The 23,131-nt window shown below is 50.5% G+C and overlaps 1 protein-coding gene across 1 annotated transcript in view; it reads left to right on the top strand.

Annotated features, from left to right (window-relative positions):
• Nucleotides 1-23,131, top strand: part of DNAH17 (dynein axonemal heavy chain 17) — a 116,104-nt gene that overhangs the window by 66,417 nt on the left and 26,556 nt on the right. The window contains exons 50-60 of the mRNA XM_068530207.1: nucleotides 73-164; nucleotides 1,288-1,449; nucleotides 1,947-2,111; nucleotides 2,212-2,403; nucleotides 13,703-13,969; nucleotides 14,681-14,842; nucleotides 16,770-17,003; nucleotides 18,186-18,350; nucleotides 19,969-20,064; nucleotides 20,208-20,425; nucleotides 22,808-23,015. Of these exons, the coding sequence (XP_068386308.1) occupies nucleotides 73-164; nucleotides 1,288-1,449; nucleotides 1,947-2,111; nucleotides 2,212-2,403; nucleotides 13,703-13,969; nucleotides 14,681-14,842; nucleotides 16,770-17,003; nucleotides 18,186-18,350; nucleotides 19,969-20,064; nucleotides 20,208-20,425; nucleotides 22,808-23,015 (1,961 nt within the window). The remainder of the gene's footprint in view (nucleotides 1-72; nucleotides 165-1,287; nucleotides 1,450-1,946; nucleotides 2,112-2,211; nucleotides 2,404-13,702; nucleotides 13,970-14,680; nucleotides 14,843-16,769; nucleotides 17,004-18,185; nucleotides 18,351-19,968; nucleotides 20,065-20,207; nucleotides 20,426-22,807; nucleotides 23,016-23,131) is intronic.

Here is a 23,131-nt window from a genome sequence, read left to right as displayed (position 1 = left end):
ACAGCTTAAGCGTTGCGCTTCCTGAGGCCATTAAGAGTGTGCAAGAATCGATGTGTCTTTTTCCTATAACAGCCCTGCACCAGAAAGTGACATCAACGTTTCTTCCCACAGCCATTAAGTTTCATTATGTCTTCAACCTCAGGGACCTCTCCAATATTTTCCAGGTACTGCTTTTAGCGCTATTGTCATGTCACCTTATGGCCAAGGCCTGACCCACAGATGCTCTCCTCCTCTGCTGCTCTCAGGAGAGAAAGCAAAGTGGTCTATGGACTGATGACAGTGATGATGTTGATGAGGATGGTGACCGTGGTGACAGTGATAATGATGGTGATGATGGTGACCGTGGTGATGATAATGGTGATAGTGATGATGGCGATAATGATGGTGATGATGATAGTGATCGTCGTACTCTTGATGGTGATGATGGTGGTCGTAATGATGGTGATGACGGTGGGGATGTTGATAACGATGGTGATGATGATGGTGATGGTGGTGGTGATCGTTGTACTCTTGATGGTGATGATGATGTTTCCTCTTATGTACTGACTGAGCTAGCCGATGGGTTTGGCCACTTACATCCCCATTTTCTCCTCCAAACAACATGTAACGCTCGTATATCCCCATTTTAGAGATGGGAAGTCTAAGGCTCCCCCCACTTTAAGTGTCAGCTCAAATGTCGTGCCCTCAGGAGGCCCCTCCTCATCCCCACACACTCTTGTCTCACGGTCCCTGTTTATGTCATTCATAGCACACATCACAATGTGTAATTACCTTGCGATTTTGTCTGGTTACATCTCCCCACTAGAAGGCAAACTCCACGAAGGCAGGGTCAGTCCCATCATCACTGTGTTCCCAGAGCCCAGAACAAGGGCCTGGAAAAAAAGCACCTGTTGAACTTGCCAGGTCACTTGGTTAGTAAACGGCCAAGCCAGGACTGGCACAGCCCAAGCTCGCCGGCCACTCCATGGCCTCCCGTAGTCGGGCTTCTGCCTGATCAGCCCCTTTGTCCCTTTCTCCACCGTCCACCCCCTTAGAGGGGGCAGCCCTTAACCCTGTCTCGTGAGGAGAATCCCCCCACGACTCTCGGGCCACAGACACACCCTCCAGCCTCCAGGATTTGCGCGGCCTTGGCAGTCCGTGGCTTCCTGGACCTCAAATGGACACTGTACCACAGCCTAAAGGGTCATCCCCTGGGGAAGCGGCCACTTTCTCGTTTAATCCACATGCGGTGCTCGGCTTGCCTCCGGGACACAGCTCAGGATGCCGACCGTCCCGCATCTGGGGCAGGGGCTCCTGTTCTCCACCACAGAGATCCTGAAAATCCCACTAGACCTCGTCCGCCTCTGGCTGCACGAAGCCGAACGTGTGTACGGCGACAAGATGGTGGACGAGAAGGACCAGGAGACGCTGCGCAGGGTCACCGTCGCTTCCACCAAGAAGTTCTTCGACGTACGTCAGGCCACCGTGTCCCCCTGCCAAGCCCAGGAAGGCTCCGAGGGGCAGAGTGTCGGGGCCCCGTGACAATCCCCGCCCCCCTGCAAGGGCCCTGGGGTGGGGATGGGAAGGACCACGTTGGGTCCCACGAGACGACCCTGCCACGTGGGTGTGGCCCGAGCGAGGAGGAGTGGAGCCCTCGACAGGTCAGGATGTGAAGACCTCCCTCTAGCCGCTGGGCACAGACAGCTCTGCTGGGGTTGACGTGCTCCGCTGGTGTGTCCGGGGTTTTCGTGGTAGAGTCATTTTTCTGGACTCTCAGTTCATTCCCGATGTGGCAGGGACCAGGGGATTTTGCCCAGTGGTTTGCAGGGCCCCTGGTAGCAACAGTGTTGGGCCCCTGCAGACGTGGCCTGACATCCTGAGGCCGCCGGGCAAGGTGCTGGGGCTGCTGTTCGTGATCTGTGTGCCCGAGGCAGCGACAACAGAAGCATCTCGTCTCTGACGTCTAGGATCTTGGTGAAGAGCTCTTATTCGCTAAACCCAATATCTACTGCCACTTTGCTCACGGGATCGGCGATCCCAAATACCTGCCGGTGACTGACGTGGCTCCCCTGAACAAGCTCCTGGTGGAAGTCCTGGACAGTTACAACGAGGTCAACGCGGTCATGAACCTGGTGAGCGGGGCTCAAGCAGGCAGCAAGGGGGTGGGGAAGGACGAGGGAGGCGTGTCTGCGTGGTGAGACGCCCGGGGTCTCTCTGGTCTGATCTCTTCAGGTGCTGTTTGAGGACGCGGTGGCCCACATCTGCAGGATCAACCGCATCCTGGAGTCCCCACGGGGCAACGCCCTGCTGGTAGGGGTGGGCGGCAGCGGCAAGCAGAGCCTCTCCCGCCTGGCCGCGTACATCAGCGCGCTGGACGTGTTCCAGATCACCCTCAAGAAGGGCTACGGGATCCCAGACCTCAAGGTGAGATGCCGCCTCTCGATAAGCCGCCCTTCGGGAGGGGGAGCGGAGAAGAGTCTCCCCACTCCCGTTCCCAAAACAAAGCATCCAGCGCAGAGAACGTGAAGGTCACCAGCAGGGTGTTTATCTTAGACGGTAAAGGCCAGGGACACATTTGGCCGGTGCCCACAGCCATGTGACGAAGGTAGAAGGAAGTGTGGGTTTCCGGTAGATTAAAGCCAGTAGAGAGTCACCTCAGATAATAGTGGCAAAGAGATTTGGTTCTCGTCTCTGGTCATCAAATCGTGCCGCATCTTTCCCAGTTTTCCAGATTAAATCATTCAGAACCGGTACTCACTAGCTGTCTGACTACCTGCTCAGGGTTCTGGGAGGCTGCTTTTTTGAATTAATCAAATAAATATGAGCTTGACTCAGGTCTCCCATCCCCAAGACGTGCGGCCGAGGCTTTTTATTGAGTTCTTTTTCCCGAAAATTTGCTCTCTCGGGGACCTGCATGCTAGTCGTACACGATTAGTCTAGAGTGTACCATGGTGTGTCTCGGATTAGAGCTGAAATTGACTGGACCACGTCACACGGCTCGTCTCTCTTTGCCTTGGTGTCGAGGCTGCTTCTGTGGGCCAGGACAATGCCAGACCCAGGGGACCCTCCCCTCCGCTCACGACTCGGAGGCAGTTGCAGGCCAGGTGGCCTTAGGGGGATGGTCTGGACCCCTGCCAGGGCCTGGCACCCTGGGACCTCAGCAGGAGGGGGTGGCCTGTGGGCAGAGGCCCCAGGAAGGACGATGGGGACGGCGGGCTAGGTCTCAGCCCTGCTCTCCCGACAATGCCAAGCAGGCTGTGCCAGGGAGAGCAGCCCCCAGGTAAGCGTCCAGCTTGCCATCGCCCCCAGCGCGTTCTACTCTTCCTATCAAAGGCCTAGCCAGCTGGCTGTATTTTTAAAATGCCAGCCTTAAGGGAGAGGCCTCCCTAATGTAGGTTCTGCCAGGCACCGCCTCCTGAACTGACCCAGCGCGTCATGGGTCTTAGCGGTGCTCAGCTAAGCCGAGCGAGTGGGTTCGCACCGACTCCCCGAGTGCGTTCAGGGTGGTTAGAACCCTCGCATCTGGAGCTGTATAGCTGTACTGAGTTGTCTCCACTCAAAAAGTTTCTAGTCTATTAGCTTAATTGTATTGCTTTATTTTCTTTTTTTAAAGCTTCTTTCTTTCTTTCTTTCTTTCTTTCTTTCTTTCTTTCTTTCTTTCTTTCTGGCTGTGTTGGGTCTTCGTTTCTGCGCGAGGGCTTTCTCTAGTTGTGGCGAGCGGGGGCCACTCTTCATCGCCGTGCGCGGGCCTCTCACTGTCGCGGCCTCTCTTGTTGCAGAGCACAAGCTCCAGACGCGCAGGCTCAGTAGTTGTGGCTCACGGGCCTAGTTGCTCCGCGGCATGTGGGATCTTCCCGGACCAGGGCTCGAACCCGTGTTGCCTGAATTGGCAGGCAGATTCTCAACCACTGCGCCACCAGGGAAGCCCTTGCTTTGTTTTCTTGATGGCATCGTACTATTTGCCCTGTCCTTGTGAGGATTTCGTTGGCCTCACTTTGGGGCCAACTGTGGCAGCTGTTGTTTTATCCCCGGCATTACCTGCAGCAACTCTGTGATCTGCTTCATCACAATTCATTGCTCCTACGCCCATGACGAGCTGGCTTTGTACTCCTCATTTGTTATCATGTATTAAGTATTTATTATTATATTTGTTATTTATTAAGTAGCTTCTGTGGATTCAGAAGTAAGGACAGCCATAGACAGGGCTATAGGATCTTGCATCGGACCTTGCGTCATATTAGGGGAAGCAGACTCCTGAACAGTTATAAGATGTATTATTATTGTTCTAATAATAGTGTCACAGTAAGAAGTTAACAATGTATATGTTATCAGCGTAACGGATGCGTCCATGATGATGTAACATTATTATAAAGTCATACCATAAGCCACGGGCACCCACTGGAGTTTGGAGATGAAGCGGGAAAAGGGCCAGGATCCAAACCCAAGGGCCATCGTGTGCCTCATGGAAAATCCTGGACTTGGTCCCAAGAAAACAAGATACTGTCAAGGTCATTTGAGTGGAGGAGGGGCAGGATCTGCTGGTGTTCTGGGACAGAGTGGGGGATGGCTTGAAGACAGCAGAGATCGCTCAGGGGCGACGGTGAGGGGGGCACCACGGAGCCCCGGTGACCCCACGGAGGCTGGAACCAGGCAGTGCAACAAGAAGGGAGGAGGGAGAGACGGAGCTAGACCCTCGTCGTGGGCGAGCGTGAGGAGTGGGGGCTTAGCTGGACTCCCACCTGCTGGGTCCCCAGGCCAGGCAGTGGCCTGCTTTTGACCTTTGTGAGCCCTCTCCCCGAGGCCCAAGTAGTAGCCCAGAGAGCTGGGCCGGACCCTCTGGAGAAATGCTTTAAGCCGAGTGAGGGGCCAGGCCCATGTCTCGGCAGCTCGGGCAGTCCCCTTGACCTTCAGCAAATGCTGAACGGGGAGGGCGCTTGCCTTCCTGCAGCCGGCAAGGCAGAATGAGGAGAGCGCCCGGCCACACCTCTTCGACCCTCTTCCTTGAGACTCACTCCCAAACCTGGGCTCCGTGTTCCTTCCTCTCTGCCGGCAATGACGATGGCTGCAAGGGGCCCCGGAAGTGTGTCCCGGCCAGAGGGGAGCGGGCACCCCGCTCTGTTACCACCAGTCCCTAGATGCACCCAGACGCAGGTGTCCGGACCCGCTCCCTCCTCCTCGATGGCGAGTGAGGAGGGGACCCCCGGAGCTGAGCTTGTGGGGCTGACCGTGACGTTGGCAGAGGGAGCAATTACTGACACGATGTCTCCCTCAAGCAGACAGGAAATGAGGACACAGGGGGACTGGGCTGGGGGCGAGGGCGGCTGAGACTCCAGTGCCAGGAGAAACCAAGATAACGCGCGGCCTCGTGTGCGTGGGCGTCAGAGGAATTGAGGGGACGCCTGGCAGGAGATGGCCAAGGTGCGCTGGGACCTGTGGGGCTGGGAAGTGCAGGAGAGGGTGGGAGGTGGAGATCTCGGCCCCTCAGCCTGAGAGCGTGGGGCTGGAGGAGTCCCTGCCAGAGAGGTGGAGAGGCTGAGGAGGACGGGATCCTGGGGCAGGCGGCGGTCAGCGGGGACGGAGCAAGCGCCACGGCAGGAAGGCCAGAGAGGGCCGAGCTTCACGACAGTCAAGGCCGCAGAAGCTCCAGGCAGGACAGTGGGCTGCGGCCGAGGAGAGGCCCTGAGGTCTTGGCCGGAGCAGGTTTCCCTGGGGGCCCCAGGAGAGAGCCCGGCAGCAGGAGCCAAAGAGAAAGGGCGGCGACCAGGAGGCGCAGCAAATCCCGATTACCCAGGAGAGGAGCGAGCGGGATGGGGAAGAGCGGTGCTGCAGGCCCGGAGCCACCACGCCAGCCCTCGGCCTTTAGGGACCATCGGTCTTTCCAGAATGTTCTGCTCTGACCTGGGTCCCTGCAGCAACTAGCTTCCCTCGCTCCAAGCAGATCCCGTGCCTCAGCCAGTTGAACTGGATTCAAAAGCTGAACTTGGTGGAACTTCGCGGCCCTTCCCAAATTCAGTCATTCCCAAACCAGTGGAGGGAGGAACACTCGGGGGTCAGCGTGACAGCGGTGCCGGTTGAGCCCGCACCAGCCAGGAGCTGCCCTCTGTCGTGCAGCCGCCACACTCGCCTCCCCCAGGACGACCGCCGGGCTCACGCACGCAACGAAGCTCCCGCATTTAGATACGTACGGCTGATTCCGGCGTTGTCGGCCCCCAGCCCACATCCATGATGGGCTGTAAAATGGGAGGAGTGATGTGCCTCAACACCAAGGCCCCGCCGCCTCTCCAAGCAGGACCTGCCTTGGAGGCCATGCCCGAAGGCGCGACCAGGGCTCGGATCCCACCTGAGGCGTCCGCTCTCCCAGGCTCAGGGCTTCCCTTTGATTTGTTTTTTAAGTTTGTCCAAAAAACCTGGAATTTGGAGCTTGCCTTTTGACCCCAGTTACACCCCTGTCAACTCCAGCTGAGGGACCTTGGTGATGTTTCTCTCTGAACAGATGTCAGGGAGGTGTACTGCTTCCAAAGGGCTGAAGAGAGCTACTCGGGATGCCTACAATGGACATTTTAAAGCCTTTAAAATAATTACAGAGGCTCTCAGGTCTTATTTAAAAATTAGACGGTAAAGAAAAGCAAATCACCAAACCCCTGAAAATTCGCATTCATACTTGGATGACACTCACAGACATTTTAATATATATTTACAAGTTATACATGTAAATTGGCATACTTTTCAAACATAGCAAGCTATTTATACTGCTCTGTAACATGCTTTTTGTTTTGTTTTGTTTTGTTTTGTTTTTCACTATTCTTCGTTTATTCATCCAGAATTACCATGCAATTGTTTTGTCAAGTTATTTCTTTAAAACCTACTAGTAATGTGATAGGAGTTATGATAAGCAGAGGGTATACTTCGAGGCTTATTCATTCTTTCCAGCCTCCCCATCCCAGCCTGTGGTGTATTTTTCGGGGCCTCTTCCAGGGTCTTCATTTAAGCTTTTTATTCCTTTTTTTTTTTGTGGTAAAGCATACACAACACAAAATTTACCATTTTAACCACACCATTCAGTGGCATTAATACGTTCACATAGATGTGCCACCATCCCCACCGTCCATCTCCAGAAATTTTTCATCTTCCCAAACAGAAACTCTGTCCCCATGAAACACTAACTCCCCCTCCCCGCTCCCACAGTCCCTGGCACCCACCGTTCTACTTTCTGTCTCCATGAATCCGACTCTGCCAGGGACCTCGTATGAGTGAAATCCTGCTCATATGAGGACAAATCCTATTTGTCCTTTTGCGACTGGCTGATCTCACTCAGCATAATGTCTTCTAGGTTCCTCTGTGTTGTAGCATGGTCAGAATTTCCTTCCTTCTTTTTTTTTTTTTTTTTTTTTTAATTTTTTTCACACACACACACACACACACACACACACACACTGTATTTTATTTTTACAAGAGATAAATAGACTGACACCAAGCATTGTACATGGATGACCACAACAAAAGCAACAGTGATTGCAATTACCAAACATGAAACACACTCATACTATGTCATAATATTGACATTCGGTCCAGTAATCCTCCACTGTAACAGCTCCTTTACTTTGCAGTGAAAATTGATTTGTATATTCTTTGCCTCTGAGTCCTTGTGGGATTTTTTTTTTTTTTATTTCAGACAGAAAGTCACAAAAATTATACTCATCCTCATCAGTTCACTCAGTCCCATGTAATTAATTTTTTTTTCATCTTGATCTTTTGTTAGCACTTTTATGAGTTCATCAGTTTTTCATTAGAGTTCTGAAAATGCTTATTCATTCAGTTCAGCAGTACAGTCAGTTACCAGAAACCTGTACTTGTCAGAGTCTTTTCCATGAATTTCTTGAAGATGAAACCCTTTTATAGGAACATATTTGCAAAAGCATCAGAGTACACCCAGAACTGTCTGTAAATGACAAAAGACTTAAAAATGACCACAGTTAAAGATTTGATGAAAGTTCATAATAATGCAGTTGACAAGAAAATTAGTTATTTCTGAGATATACATTTTAAAGTAATAACTAGGATTATTACTTATAACATTATACCAGAACATATAAGATTTTTAGAAATTTCATGTAATGTCTGAAACATTTATATTAACATATTTCCATACATATTTCCATACAAATACAAATATAAGATTTTTAGAAATTTCATGTAATGTCTGAAACATTTATATTAACATATTTCCATACAAATACAAATATAAGATTTTTAGAAATTTCATGTAATGTCTGAAACATTTATATTAACATATTTCCATACAAATAACCCAATGAAAGTTTAGTATTAGTTGTTTTGTTTGTTTGGTTTTTTATACTGCAGGTTCTTATCAGGCATCAATTTTATACACATCAGTGTATACGTGTCAATCCCAATCGCCCAATTCAGCACACCACCATCCCCACCCCACCGCGGTCTTCCCCCCTTGGTGTCCATATGTCCATTCTCTACATCTGTGTCTCAACTTCTGCCCTGCAAACCGGCTCATCTGTACCATTTTTCTAGGTTCCACATACATGCGTTAATATACGATATTTGTTTTTCTCTTTCTGACTTACTTCACTCTGTATGGCAGTCTCTAGATCCATCCACGTCTCAACAAATGACTCAATTTCGTTCCCTTTTATGGCTGAGTAATATTCCATTGTATATATGTACCACATCCTCTTTATCCATTTGTCTGTTGATGGGCATTTAGGTTGCTTCCATGACCTGGCTATTGTAAATAGTGCTGCAATGAACATTTGGGTGCATGTGTCTTTTTGAATTATGGTTTTCTCTGGGTATATGCCCAGTAGTGGGATTGCTGGGTCATATGGTAATTCTATTTTTAGTTTTTTAAGGAACCTCCATATTGTTCTCCATAGTGGCTGTATCAATTTACATTCCCACCAACAGTGCAAGAGGGTTCCCTTTTCTCCACACCCTCTCCAGCATTTGTTGTTTGTAGATTTTCTGATGATGCCCATTCTAACTGGCGTGAGGTGATACCTCATTGTAGTTTTGATTTGCATTTCTCTAATAATTAGTGATGTTGAGCATCTTTTCATGTGCTTCGTGGCCGGAGAAATGTCTATTTAGGTCTTCTGCCCACTTTTGGATTGGGGTGTTTGTTTCTTTAATATTGAGCTGAATGAGCTGTTTATATATTTTGGAGATTAATCCTTTGTCCGTTGATTCATTTGCAAATATTTTCTCCCATTCTGAGGGTTGTCTTTTCGTCTTGTTTAGGGTTTCCTTTGCTGTGCAAAAGCTTTGAAGTTTCATTAGGTCCCACTTGTTTATTTTTGTTTTTATTTCCATTACTCTAGGAGGTGGATCAAAAAAGATCTTGCTGTGATTTATGTCAAAGAGTGTTCTTCCTATGTTTTCCTCTAAGAGTTTTATAGTGTCCAGTCTTATATTTAGGTCTCTAATCCATTTTGAGTTTATTTTTGTGTATGGTGTTAGGGAGTATTCTAATTTCATTCTTTTACATGTAGCTGTCCAGTTTTCCCAGCACCACTTATTGAAGAGACTGTCTTTTCATTTCCATTGTATATCTTTGCCTCCTTTGTCATAGATTAGTTGACCATAGGTGCGTGGGTTAATCTCTGGGCTTTCTATCTTGTTCCATTGATCTATGTTTCTGTTTTTGTGCCAGTACCATATTGTCTTGATTACTGTAGCTTTGTAGTAGAGTCTGAAGTCAGGGAGTCTGATTCCTCCAGCTCCATTTTTTCCCCTCAAGACTGCTTTGGCTATTCGGGGTCTTTTGTGTCTCCGTACAAATTTTAAGATGATTTGTTCTAGCTCCGTAAAAAATGCCATTGGTAATTTGATAGGGATTGCATTGAATCTGTAGATTGCTTTGGGTAGTATACTCATTTTCACAATGTTGACTCTTCCAATCCAAGAACATGGTATATCTCTCCATCTGTTGGTATCATCTTTAATTTCTTTCATCAGTGTCTTATAGTTTTCTGCAGACAGGTCTTTTGTCTCCCGAGGTAGGTTTATTCCTAGGTATTTTATTCTTTTTGTTGCAATGGTAAATGGGAGTGTTTCCATAATTTCTCTTTCAGAGTTTTCATCATTAGTGTATAGGAATGCAAGAGATTTCTGTGCATTAATTTTGTATCCTGCAACTTTACCATATTCATTAATTAGCTCTAGCAGTTTTCTGGTGGCAGTTTTAGGATTCTCTAAGTATAGTATCATGTCATGCGCAAACAGTGACAGTTTTACTTCTTCTTTTCCAATTTGTATTCCTTTTATTTCTTTTTCTTCTCTGATTGCCGTGGCTAGGACTTCCAGAACTATGTTGAATAATAGTGGTGAGAGTGGACATCCTTGTCTCGTTCCTGATCTTAGAGGAAATGCTTTCAGTTTTTCACCATTGAGAATGATGTTTGCTGTGGGTTTGTCGTATATGGCCTTTATTATGTTGAGGTAGGTTCCCTCTATGCCCACTTTCTGGAGAGTTTTTATCATAAACGGGTGTTGAATTTTGTCAAAAGCTTTTTCTGCATCTATTGAGATGATCATATGGTTTTTACTCTTCAATTTGTTAATATGGTGTATCACATTGATTGATTTGCGTATATTGAAGAATCCTTGCATCCCTGGGATAAACCCCACTTGATCGTGGTGTATGATCCTCTTAATGTGCTGTTGGATTCTGTCTGCTAGTATTTTGTTGAGGATTTTTGCATCTATATTCATCAGTGATATTGGTCTGTAATGTTCTTTTTTTGTAGTGTCTTTGTCTGGTTTTGGTATCAGGGTGATGGTGGCCTCATAGAATGAGTTTGGGATTGTTCCTTCCTCTGCAATTTTTTGGAAGAGTTTGAGAAGGATAGGTGTTAGCTCTTCTCTAAATGTTTGATAGAATTCACCTGTGAAGCCCTCTGGTGCTGGGCTTCTGTTTGTTGGAAGATTTTTAATCACAGTTTCAATTTCATTACTTGTGATTGGTCTGTTCATATTTTCTGTTTCTTCCTGGTTCAGTCTTGGAAGGTTATACCTTTCTAAAAATTTGTCCATTTCTTCCAGGTTGTCCATTTTATTGGCATAGAGTTGCTTGTAGTAGCCTCTTAGGATGCTTTGTATTTCTGCAGTGTCTGTTGTAACTTCTCCTTTTTCATTTCTGATTTTATTGATTTGAGTCCTCTCCCTCTTTTTCTTGATGAGTCTGGCTAATGGCTTATCAATTTTGTTTATCTTCTCAAAGAACCAGCTTTTAGTTTTATTGATCTTTGCTATTGTTTTCTTTGTTTCTATTTCATTTATTTCTGCTCTGATCTTTATGATTTCTTTCCTTCTACTAACTTTGGGTTTTGTTTGTTCTTCTTCCTCTAGTTTCTTTAGGTGTAAGGTTAGATTGTTTACTTGAGATTTTTCTTGTCTCTTTAGGTAGGCTTGTATAGCTATAAACTTCCCTCTTAGAACTGCTTTTGATGCATCCCATAGGTTTTTTTGTCGTCGTGTTTTCATTGTCATTTGTCTCTAGGTATTTTTTGATTTCCTCTTTGATGTCTTCAGTGATCTCTTGGTTATTTAGTAATGTATTGTTTAGCCTCCATGTGTTTGTCTTTTTTACGTTTTTTTCCCTGCAGTTCATTTCTAATCTCATAGCGTTGTGGTCAGAAAAGATGCTTGATACGATTTCAATTTTCTTAAATTTACTGAGGCTTGATTTGTGACCCAAGATGTGATCTATCCTGGAGAATGTTCCGTGCGCACTTGAGAAGAACGTGTAATCTGCTGTTTTTGGATGGAATGTCCTATATATATCAATTAAATCTATCTGGTCTATTGTGTCATTTAAAGCTTCTGTTTCCTTATTTATTTTCATTTTGGATGATCTGTCCATTGGTGTAAGTGAGGTGTTAAAGTCCCCCACTATTACTGTGTTACTGTCGATTTCCTCTTTTATAGCTGTTAGCAGTTGCCTTATGTATTGAGGTGCTCCTATGTTGGGTGCATATATATTTATAATTGTTATATCTTCTTCTTGGATTGATCCCTGGATCATTATGTAGTGTCCTTCCTTGTCTCTTGTAACATTCTTTATTTTAAAGTCTATTTTATCTGATATGAGTATAGCTACTCCAGCTTTCTTTTGATTTCCATTTGCATGGACTATCTTTTTCCATCCCCTCACTTTCAGTCTGTATGTGTCCCTAGGTCTGAAGTGGGTCTCTTGTAGACAGCATATATATGGGTCTTGTTTTTGTATCCATTCAGCCAGTCTATGTCTTTTGGTTGGGGCATTTAATCCATTCAGGTTTAAGGTAATTATCAATATGTATGTTCCTGTGACCATTTTCTTAATTGTTTTGGGTTTGTTTTTGTAGGTCCTTTTCTTCTCTTGTGTTTCCCACTTAGAGAAGTTCCTTTAGCATTTGTTGTAGAGCCGGTTTGGTGGTGCTGAATTCTCTTAGCTTTTGCTTGTCTGTAAAGCTTTTGATTTCTCCATCAAATCTAAATGAGATCCTTGCCGGGTAGAGTAATCTTGGTTGTAGGTTCTTCCCTTTCATCACTTTAAGTATATCATGCCACTCCCTTCTGGCTTGCAGAGTTTCTGCTGAGAAATCAGCTGTTAACCTTATGGGAGTTCCCTTGTATGTTATTTGTCGTTTTTCCCTTGCTGCTTTCAATAATTTTTCTTTGTCTTTAATTTTTGCCACTTTGATTACTATGTGTCTCGGCGTGTTTCTCCTTGGGTTTATCCTGTATGGGACTCTCTGCGCTTCCTGGACTTGGGTGGCTATTTCCTTTCCCATGTTAGGGAAGTTTTTGACTATAATCTCTTCAGATATTTTCTCTGGTCCTTTCTCTCTCTCTTCTCCTTCTGGGACCCCTATAATGCGAATGTTGTTGCGCTTAATGTTGTCCCAGAGGTCTCTTAGGCTGTCTTCATTTCTTTTCATTCTTTTTTCTTTAGTCTGTTCCGCAGCAGTGAATTCCACCATTCTGTCTTCCAGGTCACTTATGCGTTCTTCTGCCTCAGTTATTCTGCTGTTGATTCCTTCTAGTGTAGTTTTCATTTCAGTTATTGTACTGGTCATCTCTGTTTGTTTGTTCTTTAATTCTTCTAGGTCTTGGTTAATCATTTCTTGCATCTTCTCCATCTTTGCCTCCATTCTTATTCCGAGGTCCTGGATCATCTTCACTATCATTATTCTGAGTTCTTTTTCTGGAAGGTTGCCTATCTCCACTTCATTTAGTTGTTTTTCTGGGGTTTTTTTCTTGTTCCTTCATCTGGTACATAGCCCTCTGCCTTTTCATCTTGTCTATCTTTCTGTAACTGTGGTTTTTGGTCCACAGGCTGCAGGATTGTAGTTTTTCTTGCTTCTGCTGTCTGCCCTCTGGTGGTTGAAGCTATCTAAGAGGCTTGATGGGAGGCTCTGCTCCTTCCTTCTTAAGGCAGAATAATATCCCACTGTGTGAATGGACCCCATTGTGTTTATCCATCCATCCTTCCAGGGACGCCCGGGGTGCTTCCACTTTGGACTTGTGGCGAGTAGAGCCGCCACAAGCCTGGGTGTCCTCCACTGAAGGCCCTGGGTCTCCATCTACAGACCCTGCCCATTTCTTACGGAGCTGATCTCCGGGTACCCCCGTCTGGGTGGTGGTGGAAGATGCTTCTACATGAGCATCTTCTTGGCAAGACCTCTGAGGGTGTCCTCCTCGGGTCCAGCTCGACCTCGGTGCCCAGTACATCAAGTCGGCAGTGAAGAACGTTCCCTCGGTGTTCCTGATGACGGACTCCCAGGTGGCCGAGGAGCAGTTTCTGGTGCTGATCAATGACCTGCTGGCCTCGGGGGAGATCCCTGGGCTGTTTATGGATGACGAGGTGGAGAACATCATCTCCTCCGTGCGGCCGCAAGTGAAGTCCCTGGGCCTGACGGACACCCGGGAGGCGTGCTGGAAATTCTTCATTGAGAAAGTGCGCAGGCACCTGAAGGTAGGGGGTCCCGGGCTTGGGTGAGGGGGTCCCGGGGACCGTCTAAGGTCTGGTTCTTCACTCAGGGAGGAGTCAGGGACTGTTCCCGCACAAGAAATGGAAAACTGTTAGGAGAGTATGGTGGGCTGCCTGATGGAGGTGGGCTGTTAGAAGTGCCTTGTGGCCGAAAGAAGTGATTTCTATATGCACATCCCCCCCACCACCACCACAGAGCACGTTTAAATAGATTAGCTCACCTTGACCTTCAACATTCCCCCTTCGGGAAGCTAGCTGAGCTACCCAAGTTAGACCGAGAGCACTTTGGGTCCCTCCTCGTCCATGACCAGTAGGACAGCTGCCCCTGGCCAGGTGGCCCTGCTCTCGTTCCTCCCTCTCCCCAAGGACCAGACCTGCTAAAGGACCATAGCCCTCCCTGTTCTGGGACCTCACCTGCCCAGTGTGGATGCCCACGCCCCACTCCCTCCTGCACCCAGCCCTCCTTCCCCCGTTGTGGGGCCACCTCAGGAGAGCTCGGGGCTCCCCTGCACCCTCACCTCGTGATGCAATGGCTACACTGCCAGCCCGGACCTGGGAATGTTCTCCCCACCCCCGCGCTTGGAGATGGACACCACGCAGAGAGCTTTTCCTTCTAAAGGGGCTTTCTGCAAAAGCAGCGCTATTCGGCCCCAGCACCGCCATCCCCCAACCAGCAGCAACTGTGTCCACTTCTAGGTAATCCTGTGTTTCTCCCCCGTGGGCTCCGTCCTGCGGGTACGAGCGAGAAAATTCCCTGCCGTGGTCAACTGCACAGCCATCGACTGGTTCCATGAGTGGCCAGAGGACGCCCTGGTGTCCGTCAGCGCTCGCTTCCTTGAGGACACCGAGGGGATTCCGGTGAGTCACGGGGCACAGAGCCGGGAGGGAGGGGTCCCCGTCGGGCCGGGAGTGGGGTGAGGCAGCTGAGGCACTCGCCTTGGGTGCAAAACTTAAGGGGGCACCAAAAACTTAATCAAGATCAGTGCTGTTTTAATGCAGTATTTTTAAAAACCAACATTAATGCTGAAATGCTCAAAAATATCAAAATTGTAAACAAAGACAGGCTGCCGTTTGTTGGTTTTCTGGCCCCAAGTTACTGTGCCAGAGGAACGGTCGTTTCAATCAGCGGGGGGTTCCGGGCCTCATGCGGCCGCAGGCCCACAGGGCTGGTTCTGGGGGATCCCACGTGCGAACGGATTGAGCAGCTCGGGCTTTGAACATAGTCCCAGATTGGAGCCGACTGCAGAGCCCGTGTTTACTTTGATAAGTGTATACGGGCGCACACTTCTTCCTGTTGCCTTGGGCTCCAACATGGCTCTGCCCCCAGGGCTCTGCCCAGGGCTGCTCCCTCACCTTTGACCTGCCTTTTATAGGGCATGACAAGTAAGACGGGGTGATATAAGCCTTCTTTTCTTTTCTTTTTTTTCTTCTTTTTTTTTTTTTTCCTTTTCCTTTACAGTGTCTTTCTTTTATTTTTTTTTTTAAAGGCTCTTTTTTTTTTTTTTTTTAACATTTTATTTATTTATTTATTTTATTTTTTGGCTGCACCGTGTGTTAGTTGCGGCACGCAGGATCTTCTTTGTGGCGCACGGGCTTCTCTCCACTTGTGGTGCACGGGCTTCTCTCTAGTTGTGGCATGCGGGTTTTCTCTCTCTAGTTGTGGCCCACGGGTTCCAGAGCGCGTGGCCTATGTAGTTTGCGGCACGCAGGTTCGCTAGTTGAGGCGCACGAGCTCAGTAGTTGCGTGCAGGCTTAGTTGCCCTGTGGCATGTGGCATCCTAGTCTCCTGACAGGGGATCGAACCCACGTCCCCTGCATTGGAAGGCGGATTCTTTACCACTGGACCACCAAGCAAGTCCCTACAGTGTCTTTCTTTTATTGAAAGACGGTGCCCGCATTCACCGTTTGTGCTCATTGCTGGCCTAGAAATGGGCATTAACCTGTGACCCAGCTGATGCAAGTGATATGCAGGCCTAGAATAAATCCCACGTGGTTATAGTGTCTGATTTATTTTGAACACATATTCAGTTATTAAGTGGAATAAACTAAGCCTGAAATTAACGTCTTCTCTAGTTTTTAAAGATGGGTAAAGCCCCCCGCTTATCACTGTTAGAGCATTCAGTTGCAGGCCAAGCCTTCCCAGAAATGCCGCCATCACGTGTCCTCCACACCCCGAGTGCCTGTAGAGGCGGGGGCCTCCTGGGACCAGCGAATGGCCCCACCACTGGCACCTGCGAGGGCTGCAGAGTAGATGCCAAAGAAGCGTGTGTCGGATGAACACATTCCCAAAGTAACCTGAATTACAGTTAATATCCCTTGAACAATTCCTGGGGCAAAGCTCCCAGTGCCTGTCTTCGGGCAGGTGGGGCAGGCCCAGGTGGTGGGGCCGTGACCCTGGCATGGACGCGGGCCAGAGGGGGCTGCGAAAGGAGTTACTAAAACCCCAGGGTCTGGAACAGGAAATGTCCGATAAATGCTTGCAGAAATTACCTGGTTATCCAAGCATGTTGAATATGCAAGTGTGTGAGTCAGAGAGAGAACAGTAATAACCTTGGCTGTGACCGGGCCCCTTGGTGGTGCAATGCCACCGTCGCCCATGAGAGCCCTGCAGGCCTTGTTGTCTTGAGCCTCGTTTGACAGCTGAACCGCCAAGGTTGAGAGAGGGGGTACCACTCATCCAGGGTCCTCAGCGAGGAAGGTAACCCACCTTGTGGTCCACTGTGGCCAGCAGCCTCCTCTTCCACCAGGGCACCGGGGAATGAATGGTTCTGTCTTGTCTTTGTAGCCGGAAGTTAAGGCCTCCATCAGCCTCTTCATGTCCTATGTGCACACGACCGTCAATGAGATGTCCAAGGTATACCTCGCCACTGAGAGGCGCTACAACTACACCACGCCCAAAACCTTCCTGGAACAGATCAAACTGTACCAGAACCTACTGGCCAAGAAGAGGATGGAGCTGGCCGCCAAAATCGAGAGGCTGGAGAACGGGCTGATGAAGCTGCAGAGCACAGCCTCTCAGGTAGGCGAGCTGGGGCCTCGGGATGCGCTTCCGGAACCTTCCCCCAGGCATGTGACACAAAGTAAGGGGACCGGGACCCCTGCCTCGGAGAAACTTCCACTGGCAAACCAGAGCAAGTATACGGGTTTTAACCTAGACGGTGGATCCCAAACGCCTTCCGGATGCTGATGTTACGACGGGTGCTTCCCAGGGGTCCCGCGTCTGGTGGGGTTTGCTCATCCAGTCAAGTGCAGCCCGTGGAGGTGGGTCCATCCTGGAGCCCCATTCACACTGCGGTGCCCAGATGGAAGAGCACCTGCCGTACTTTCACGCCGTGTTAATTTTTAAGTTTTCTGCCTGGTTTTAAATGTCCTCCGTGGTGTAGCCCCGGCTCCCTCTTTATTGCCCACTGTTGGCATCTCCGCGGGAGCCTGGTAAACAGCTGCCGCAGGCCTCGGAGCTGCAAAAGCACAGGTGGAGGGTGGCCCCTGACACAGGCTGCTGCACGGAGCCAAGGCCACCCCATGGGGGCGGAGAGGGGGACACGGTGGTGGGGCTGTCCATTCCTCGGACAGAGCTTGCCGGAGCCAACAAGCAGCCTGCTCCGTCCCTGGATAGGAACAAGGGAGAAGCCCGGCTCAGCAGGCATTTCTCTTTCCTCAAATGTACCTTCTGGGATTGGTCCCGGGACACAGGAAATGCACCCAGGAGAGGGCGGTTACAGCAACGGAGTGGCCTCCTTGCTCTAGAAATCATCCAGATGGGGAAGGGTGTCTCAGCCCATCACTTACCACTTCCCAGAACTCCCTCCGCCTGGCTGCCTAGGGCCTCACCCGAGTGCCCGAGGGAGCTTTTTGTCCCCGGCTCCAGACTCTCACGGCCCCATCGGCCTCCCCAGAACTCCTCAGCACCCTGCCTCTGCTGACATTGTTTTTATCCGGCCACCTTGATTGCCACCTCCTTGAACAACAGGAAGGGGTCTTATACTTGCGACCCTGTGTATACAGTCGGTGCTCAGTAAATACTTACCTTGGAGAAGTTGAAAAAGCACTTAGAAATGCGTCACAGGGAGTGGTGAGCAACCGGCAGGCCTGCTGTTCTGCTCGGCCCCGCGGCTCCCATGGCCACCAGCCCGGCCGAGTAGGGGGCAGCATGCGGTGGCCGGGGCCCCAGCCTACCTGTCTCCCTTACCTCCTCCTCTAGGTGGATGATTTAAAAGCCAAGCTGGCGATTCAGGAGGCTGAGCTCAAGCAGAAAAACGAGAATGCGGACAAGCTGATCCACGTGGTGGGTGTGGAAACAGAGAAAGTCAGCAAAGAGAAAGCCATTGCCGATGAGGAAGAAATCAAGGTGGAGGTCATCAACAAGGTGGGCAGACGGGCAGTGGCATGCGGCTCTGCTCAGCTGGGCCCTTTCCCCTAGTGGCCAGTCTCTCCTATGGGCCCGGGCAAACCAGCAGGAACCCCCCAGGGAGGGCATCTCTCCCAAGCGCAGGGCCCCCAGCTCAGCAGAGGGCTGCCCTCCCAGGCCCCAGCAGTGGCATCTCCTGAGCTGGTGACAAATGCGGGTTCCCAGGCCCCAGCTCTGCTGAATCAGGTCTGCATCTTAGTGAGATGCCGGTGGCCTGCGAGCACGTTAATGCTTGAGAAGCCGTCCTCGGAGCCCTGGTCCTCAGACTTGCTGCACCGGGAGCCCCGAGATGTTCCAGTGCCACTGGCCCTGGCGGGCTCCACGCTGAAGGTTCACGTGCTTGGGTTGATTTCTCATCGCCTTTTCCTGCATGCCTTTTTTGTCATTAGTCATGCATCTGTGTGAGTGTCTAAATTAAGAGTCCCAGTAATTGTCCGCTGTCTCTTGAGAGGGAGGACAGCAGCAAGTCATTTCTTTGCCTGAGACAGCCTCCTTCCAAGGCCAACAGGAGGGGGACCTGAGCCCTTCCCTTCCCACCAGTGCTGGAGTGGGGAGGGTCCCGGGCCAGGTGGGGCAGCCGGGAGCTCTGCCCCATCCCTCATTGTAACCTGCGTGACCACGGCCCTGTTAGGGTGGTTGGTAATGTGCCCGAGGTCTCAAAATTAGCAAGTGACATAGTCAGGATCCAAGCCAGGACCCACACCTGCACCCTGAACTCGGGGACCTGCCGTCTGATACTCACATGCAGCTGTTACCATCTGGGTGCCCACCCCTCTCCAACCCCTGATCCAGAAACGGCCCAATCAGGCATGCTCCCGGGAAGCCGGGAGCTTCCCAGCACCACCGGCCAAGTCAGTGCCTTCCATGCCCTGTTCCCTGAGTCGTGTCCCACACGTCCCTAAAGTAAGGTACGGAATGGGATTCTCCAGGAGGTGTTCTGCAGAGAGACCCTCTTCTTTCTGTCCTCCTTCCTCCTTGCCCGGCAAAAGCTCCCAGCCCCGACTGGCTTCTCCATCTCTGTTGTCACGCAGGTGCTACTCCTGATTGATAGGTACCAAGCTTCTCCTGGTCTCTCTGCCTGGTGCCTGAAGGCTCAGAGGGGTTCTTCCCGACCCAAAGAGCGAATGCGTGCATGAATGAATGAATGCGTGCATGCGTGAATGAAGATGTTCTCACTTTAAGGGGAGGATGGGCTGCACCTCTGAAATGGTCCATCCTGGAGGGACGACACAGGGGTACCAAGAAATAAGGCCTCAAAGCCAGGGAGTGGCCTGTGTGGCCCCAGGTTTCCCCTCTGGTCCTGGAAGCTGGAGCCAAGAGAAGGAACAGTTCCCCTCCCTGAATCCCAGGTCAGCTGACACCCAGCTCCTTCTAACCTGAGTGTTTCGGGGCAAAGGAGGCAGGGCGGGGAAAGGCGGGCTTCAGACGGTGACCCAGCAAGCGAGAGCGAAGGGCAACTCCCTTCCTCACCCCTCCTCATCCCTCCTTGCCCCCTCACACCGCCCAGGGCCCCCCCTTCACACACGCCACCCAGATGGACCCCTGCATCCATCCTTCCCATCTGCCTTCCTTCCAGAATGTTGCTGAGAAACAAAAAGCTTGTGAAACAGACCTGGCCAAGGCAGAGCCGGCCCTACTGGCCGCGCAGGAGGCCCTTGACACTCTGAATAAGGTGAGGGCAGGAGGGGGAAGAAACGGGGAGCACGACGCCTGAGAAGAGAGGAAGAGAGGAGACGCCGTGGGGTCATCACCAGGGGCCTCCTGGTCCTGCTCGGGGCTAAATCCCCATTCTAGTTTGTCCGTCTGTCTTTGCAGAACAACCTGACAGAGCTGAAGTCCTTCGGGTCCCCCCCAGACGCCGTGGTCAATGTCACGGCCGCCGTGATGATTCTGACTGCACCCGGGGGCAAGATCCCCAAGGACAAGAGCTGGAAAGCTGCGAAAATCATGATGGGCAAAGTGGACACCTTCCTGGACTCCTTGAAAAAGTTTGACAAGGAGCACATCCCCGAGGCCTGCCTGAAAGCATTTAAGTGAGTTGGGGCTCGGCTGCCCCCACGGGGTCAGCTCAGTCCTCATCCTGTTGGGAGCGCGTCACGTCCAGGCACTGTGTGGTCCCGCCTGCCCCTGGCCCCATACCGCATGGTCCCAAGGGAAGTCTGTGCTTGCTGGGGTGGGCAGGGTCTTGGGCGGCACAGGGTCTTGGGTGGCACAGAGCGAGGTGGGACCCCCAAAGACAGCAGGCGGCAGTCTGGGCGAATCTGCCTGCCCCTGAGCTGCCCAGGCGTCAAGGTGAAGCACGATGCCAAGCTTGCGGGAAGCCTCATCTCCCTCTGTCTCCCCAAGCTTGCCCGGGGGGTCGGGGGTGAGCTGGTCCCTTAAATGGGGGGAGGGCAGGAGTGGATTGGTGGGTGGGGTCGGAGGGGGGCTTAGGTGGCCTGCCCACCCCCTTGGTGGTGCTGTGTGCAGGGATCATGCACAGGACCCTCCCTGCTTTTGCTCCAACACCTCAGAAGAGGCAGTTGGGTTTTAGCCTGTTTGTATCTTTTTGTTCGCAATCTGCCCCAACTGTGCACGCATGTAGTGTTTTTAGTTCTTTACAGTTTCTTTGTATTTTGCTGCTTGAGGAGATATTTGTCCAGGTACAAGCACTCCAGCAAAGGGTCCTAGTGGGACTTGGGAAGGGTGTACAGGGGGGACCTCCACGTTTTGCCCCATAAATCCAATGCGCTACCATTGGTGAGCACTGCACTCGTGAACACTCTTTGCCTGGCCGTCCCCCGGCAACCCGATTTCAGGGCCGACCTGACCTGACCCCAACTGAGAAAGGGAGCCCCTCGCATGACCCCAGCTGAGACTCCAACCTCTCTCAGCTCCATCTGTTGAGGAAGAGGGCTGGACGATCGAAAAACATTTGATGACTAAGGAGTAGTTTAAAGTTTAAGAGAAAAGACAAGAAAAACACAGACCCACCTCCAGGGAGCAGCCTGTGTCAACATTTGGCCTATTTCCTTTCAGTCTTTTTTCCCAAGTTTTTTTCCGTAGTTGAAAGAATACTGTGTATGTGCAATTATCTGTTCTGCTTTTTATCTTTTACTTAACATCCTGGGGGAAAAAAGACTTTTCCCTATGTTGTCAAAACACTTGATCAGCTTTATTTTTTGCTGCAGATGAACCGTAATTTACTTACTATACCTGCGTTGCTGAGGGTTTAGGCTGTCTCCGTTTCTGCCGTCATAAATAACACCATGATAAATGTCTTCTCCTTGTCACCCAGCAAACTTCTCAACTGCCACCTCCCCATGCCGTCTGGAGCGTGCTTAAAAGACGCAGACCCGTTGTACTATTTGCCTAAATGAAGCGTAAAATATGCCAGAGTGAGGAGGTGATGGGCCGTGTTCCCCACCTAAATTCAAATCACACTTCAGTTATTACTTTGAACTGTCCGTTTAGAATTCTTCCCGCAGACAGCTCAGTCTGCTGTGCTCAATGACGTTGCCATTATTTTTAAAACTCTAGTTAAGATGCTCTAGTTTCTACAGCATCTTAACTGCATCTACGGGCATTTTTCCTCATCCCTCTTGTACAATAACACCTACAACATCACCCCTTTTTCTTTTTAACATCACCTCTTGTAAGTCTCATCCTTAGAGCCTTAGCCTCACTGGTGATCCCTGAAAACTGGGCACTGAGCTGAGGGGATGCAGAAGTGGCCCGTTGTGTGTGCGGGGTGCGGGGGAGCGGGGGTGGCCTCTGGGGCAGCCTGGCTCCGTGTGAATCCCCACACTGCCCAGTCCAAGCTGTGTCACCTTGGGAGAGACACTCAGCCTCTCTGGGCCTGTTGCCCAGAGTCAGATGGGGTGAGGACACGTGCCAGGGCAGGGGCGGCTCCAGGACCTGACATATGGGCAGCGCTCAGAACAGCACCTGACACGCGGCCCCTGATGTGAGAACTCGGGTGAAGAAACCCTGGTTCCAACACTTCCTGTCGGCGTTACTCTGGGCAAGTTGCTGACCCCCCGAACCCCAGTCTTCTTGCCTGGGACTGGAGTCGTTGCAGAATGAAAATGAGACCAGCCATATAAAGCAGCAGGAACAGAGAGGATAAAAAAAAAAAAAAAAAAAAAAAAAAAAACCACAGGTTTTCTTCCATCATCTAGAATATAGGACTTGAAATCACTACTTCCGTTCCCCGTCAGCCTCCAAATTCTACTCCAGAGGCCAGAATTCCGAGTTTCATTCTTTTCTTCTTCTTTCTGTAATCACTAAGATACAAAAAAAAAAAAAAAAAAGTTAAATGTGCTCGCCGTCCTGTTGCTCGTAATGGGCGCCGGAGCCGCGGACGGATGCGGAGCTGGAGGCGGGACGGGGCTGGCGGGAGGTCTGCGTCCTCAGCGCCCGCTGTCCTGCTCCAGGCCCTACCAAGGCAACCCGACGTTCGACCCCGAGTTCATCCGCTCCAAGTCCACTGCCGCCGCAGGCCTGTGCTCCTGGTGCATCAACATCGTCCGCTTCTACGAGGTCTACTGCGACGTGGCCCCCAAGAGGCAGGCCCTGGAGGAGGCCAACGCAGAGCTGGCCGAGGCGCAGGAGAAGCTCTCCCGCATCAAAAACAAGATCGCTGTGAGTGCCGTCTGCAGGCACGGCTGGTCCGTGTCTCCGTTGGAGAGGGGTCGGCACAGCCCCCGCCATGAATTCTGGAGCAGCGCAGGAGCACGCAGGCCGACGTGGGGACCTGA

The sequence above is a fragment of the Eschrichtius robustus genome, chromosome 20, assembly GCF_028021215.1.
Source record: "Eschrichtius robustus isolate mEscRob2 chromosome 20, mEscRob2.pri, whole genome shotgun sequence".
NCBI classification, from domain to species: Eukaryota; Metazoa; Chordata; class Mammalia; order Artiodactyla; family Eschrichtiidae; genus Eschrichtius; species Eschrichtius robustus.
Note: the sequence above shows the minus strand (reverse complement) of the source record. Positions and strands in the feature narration are given on the sequence as shown.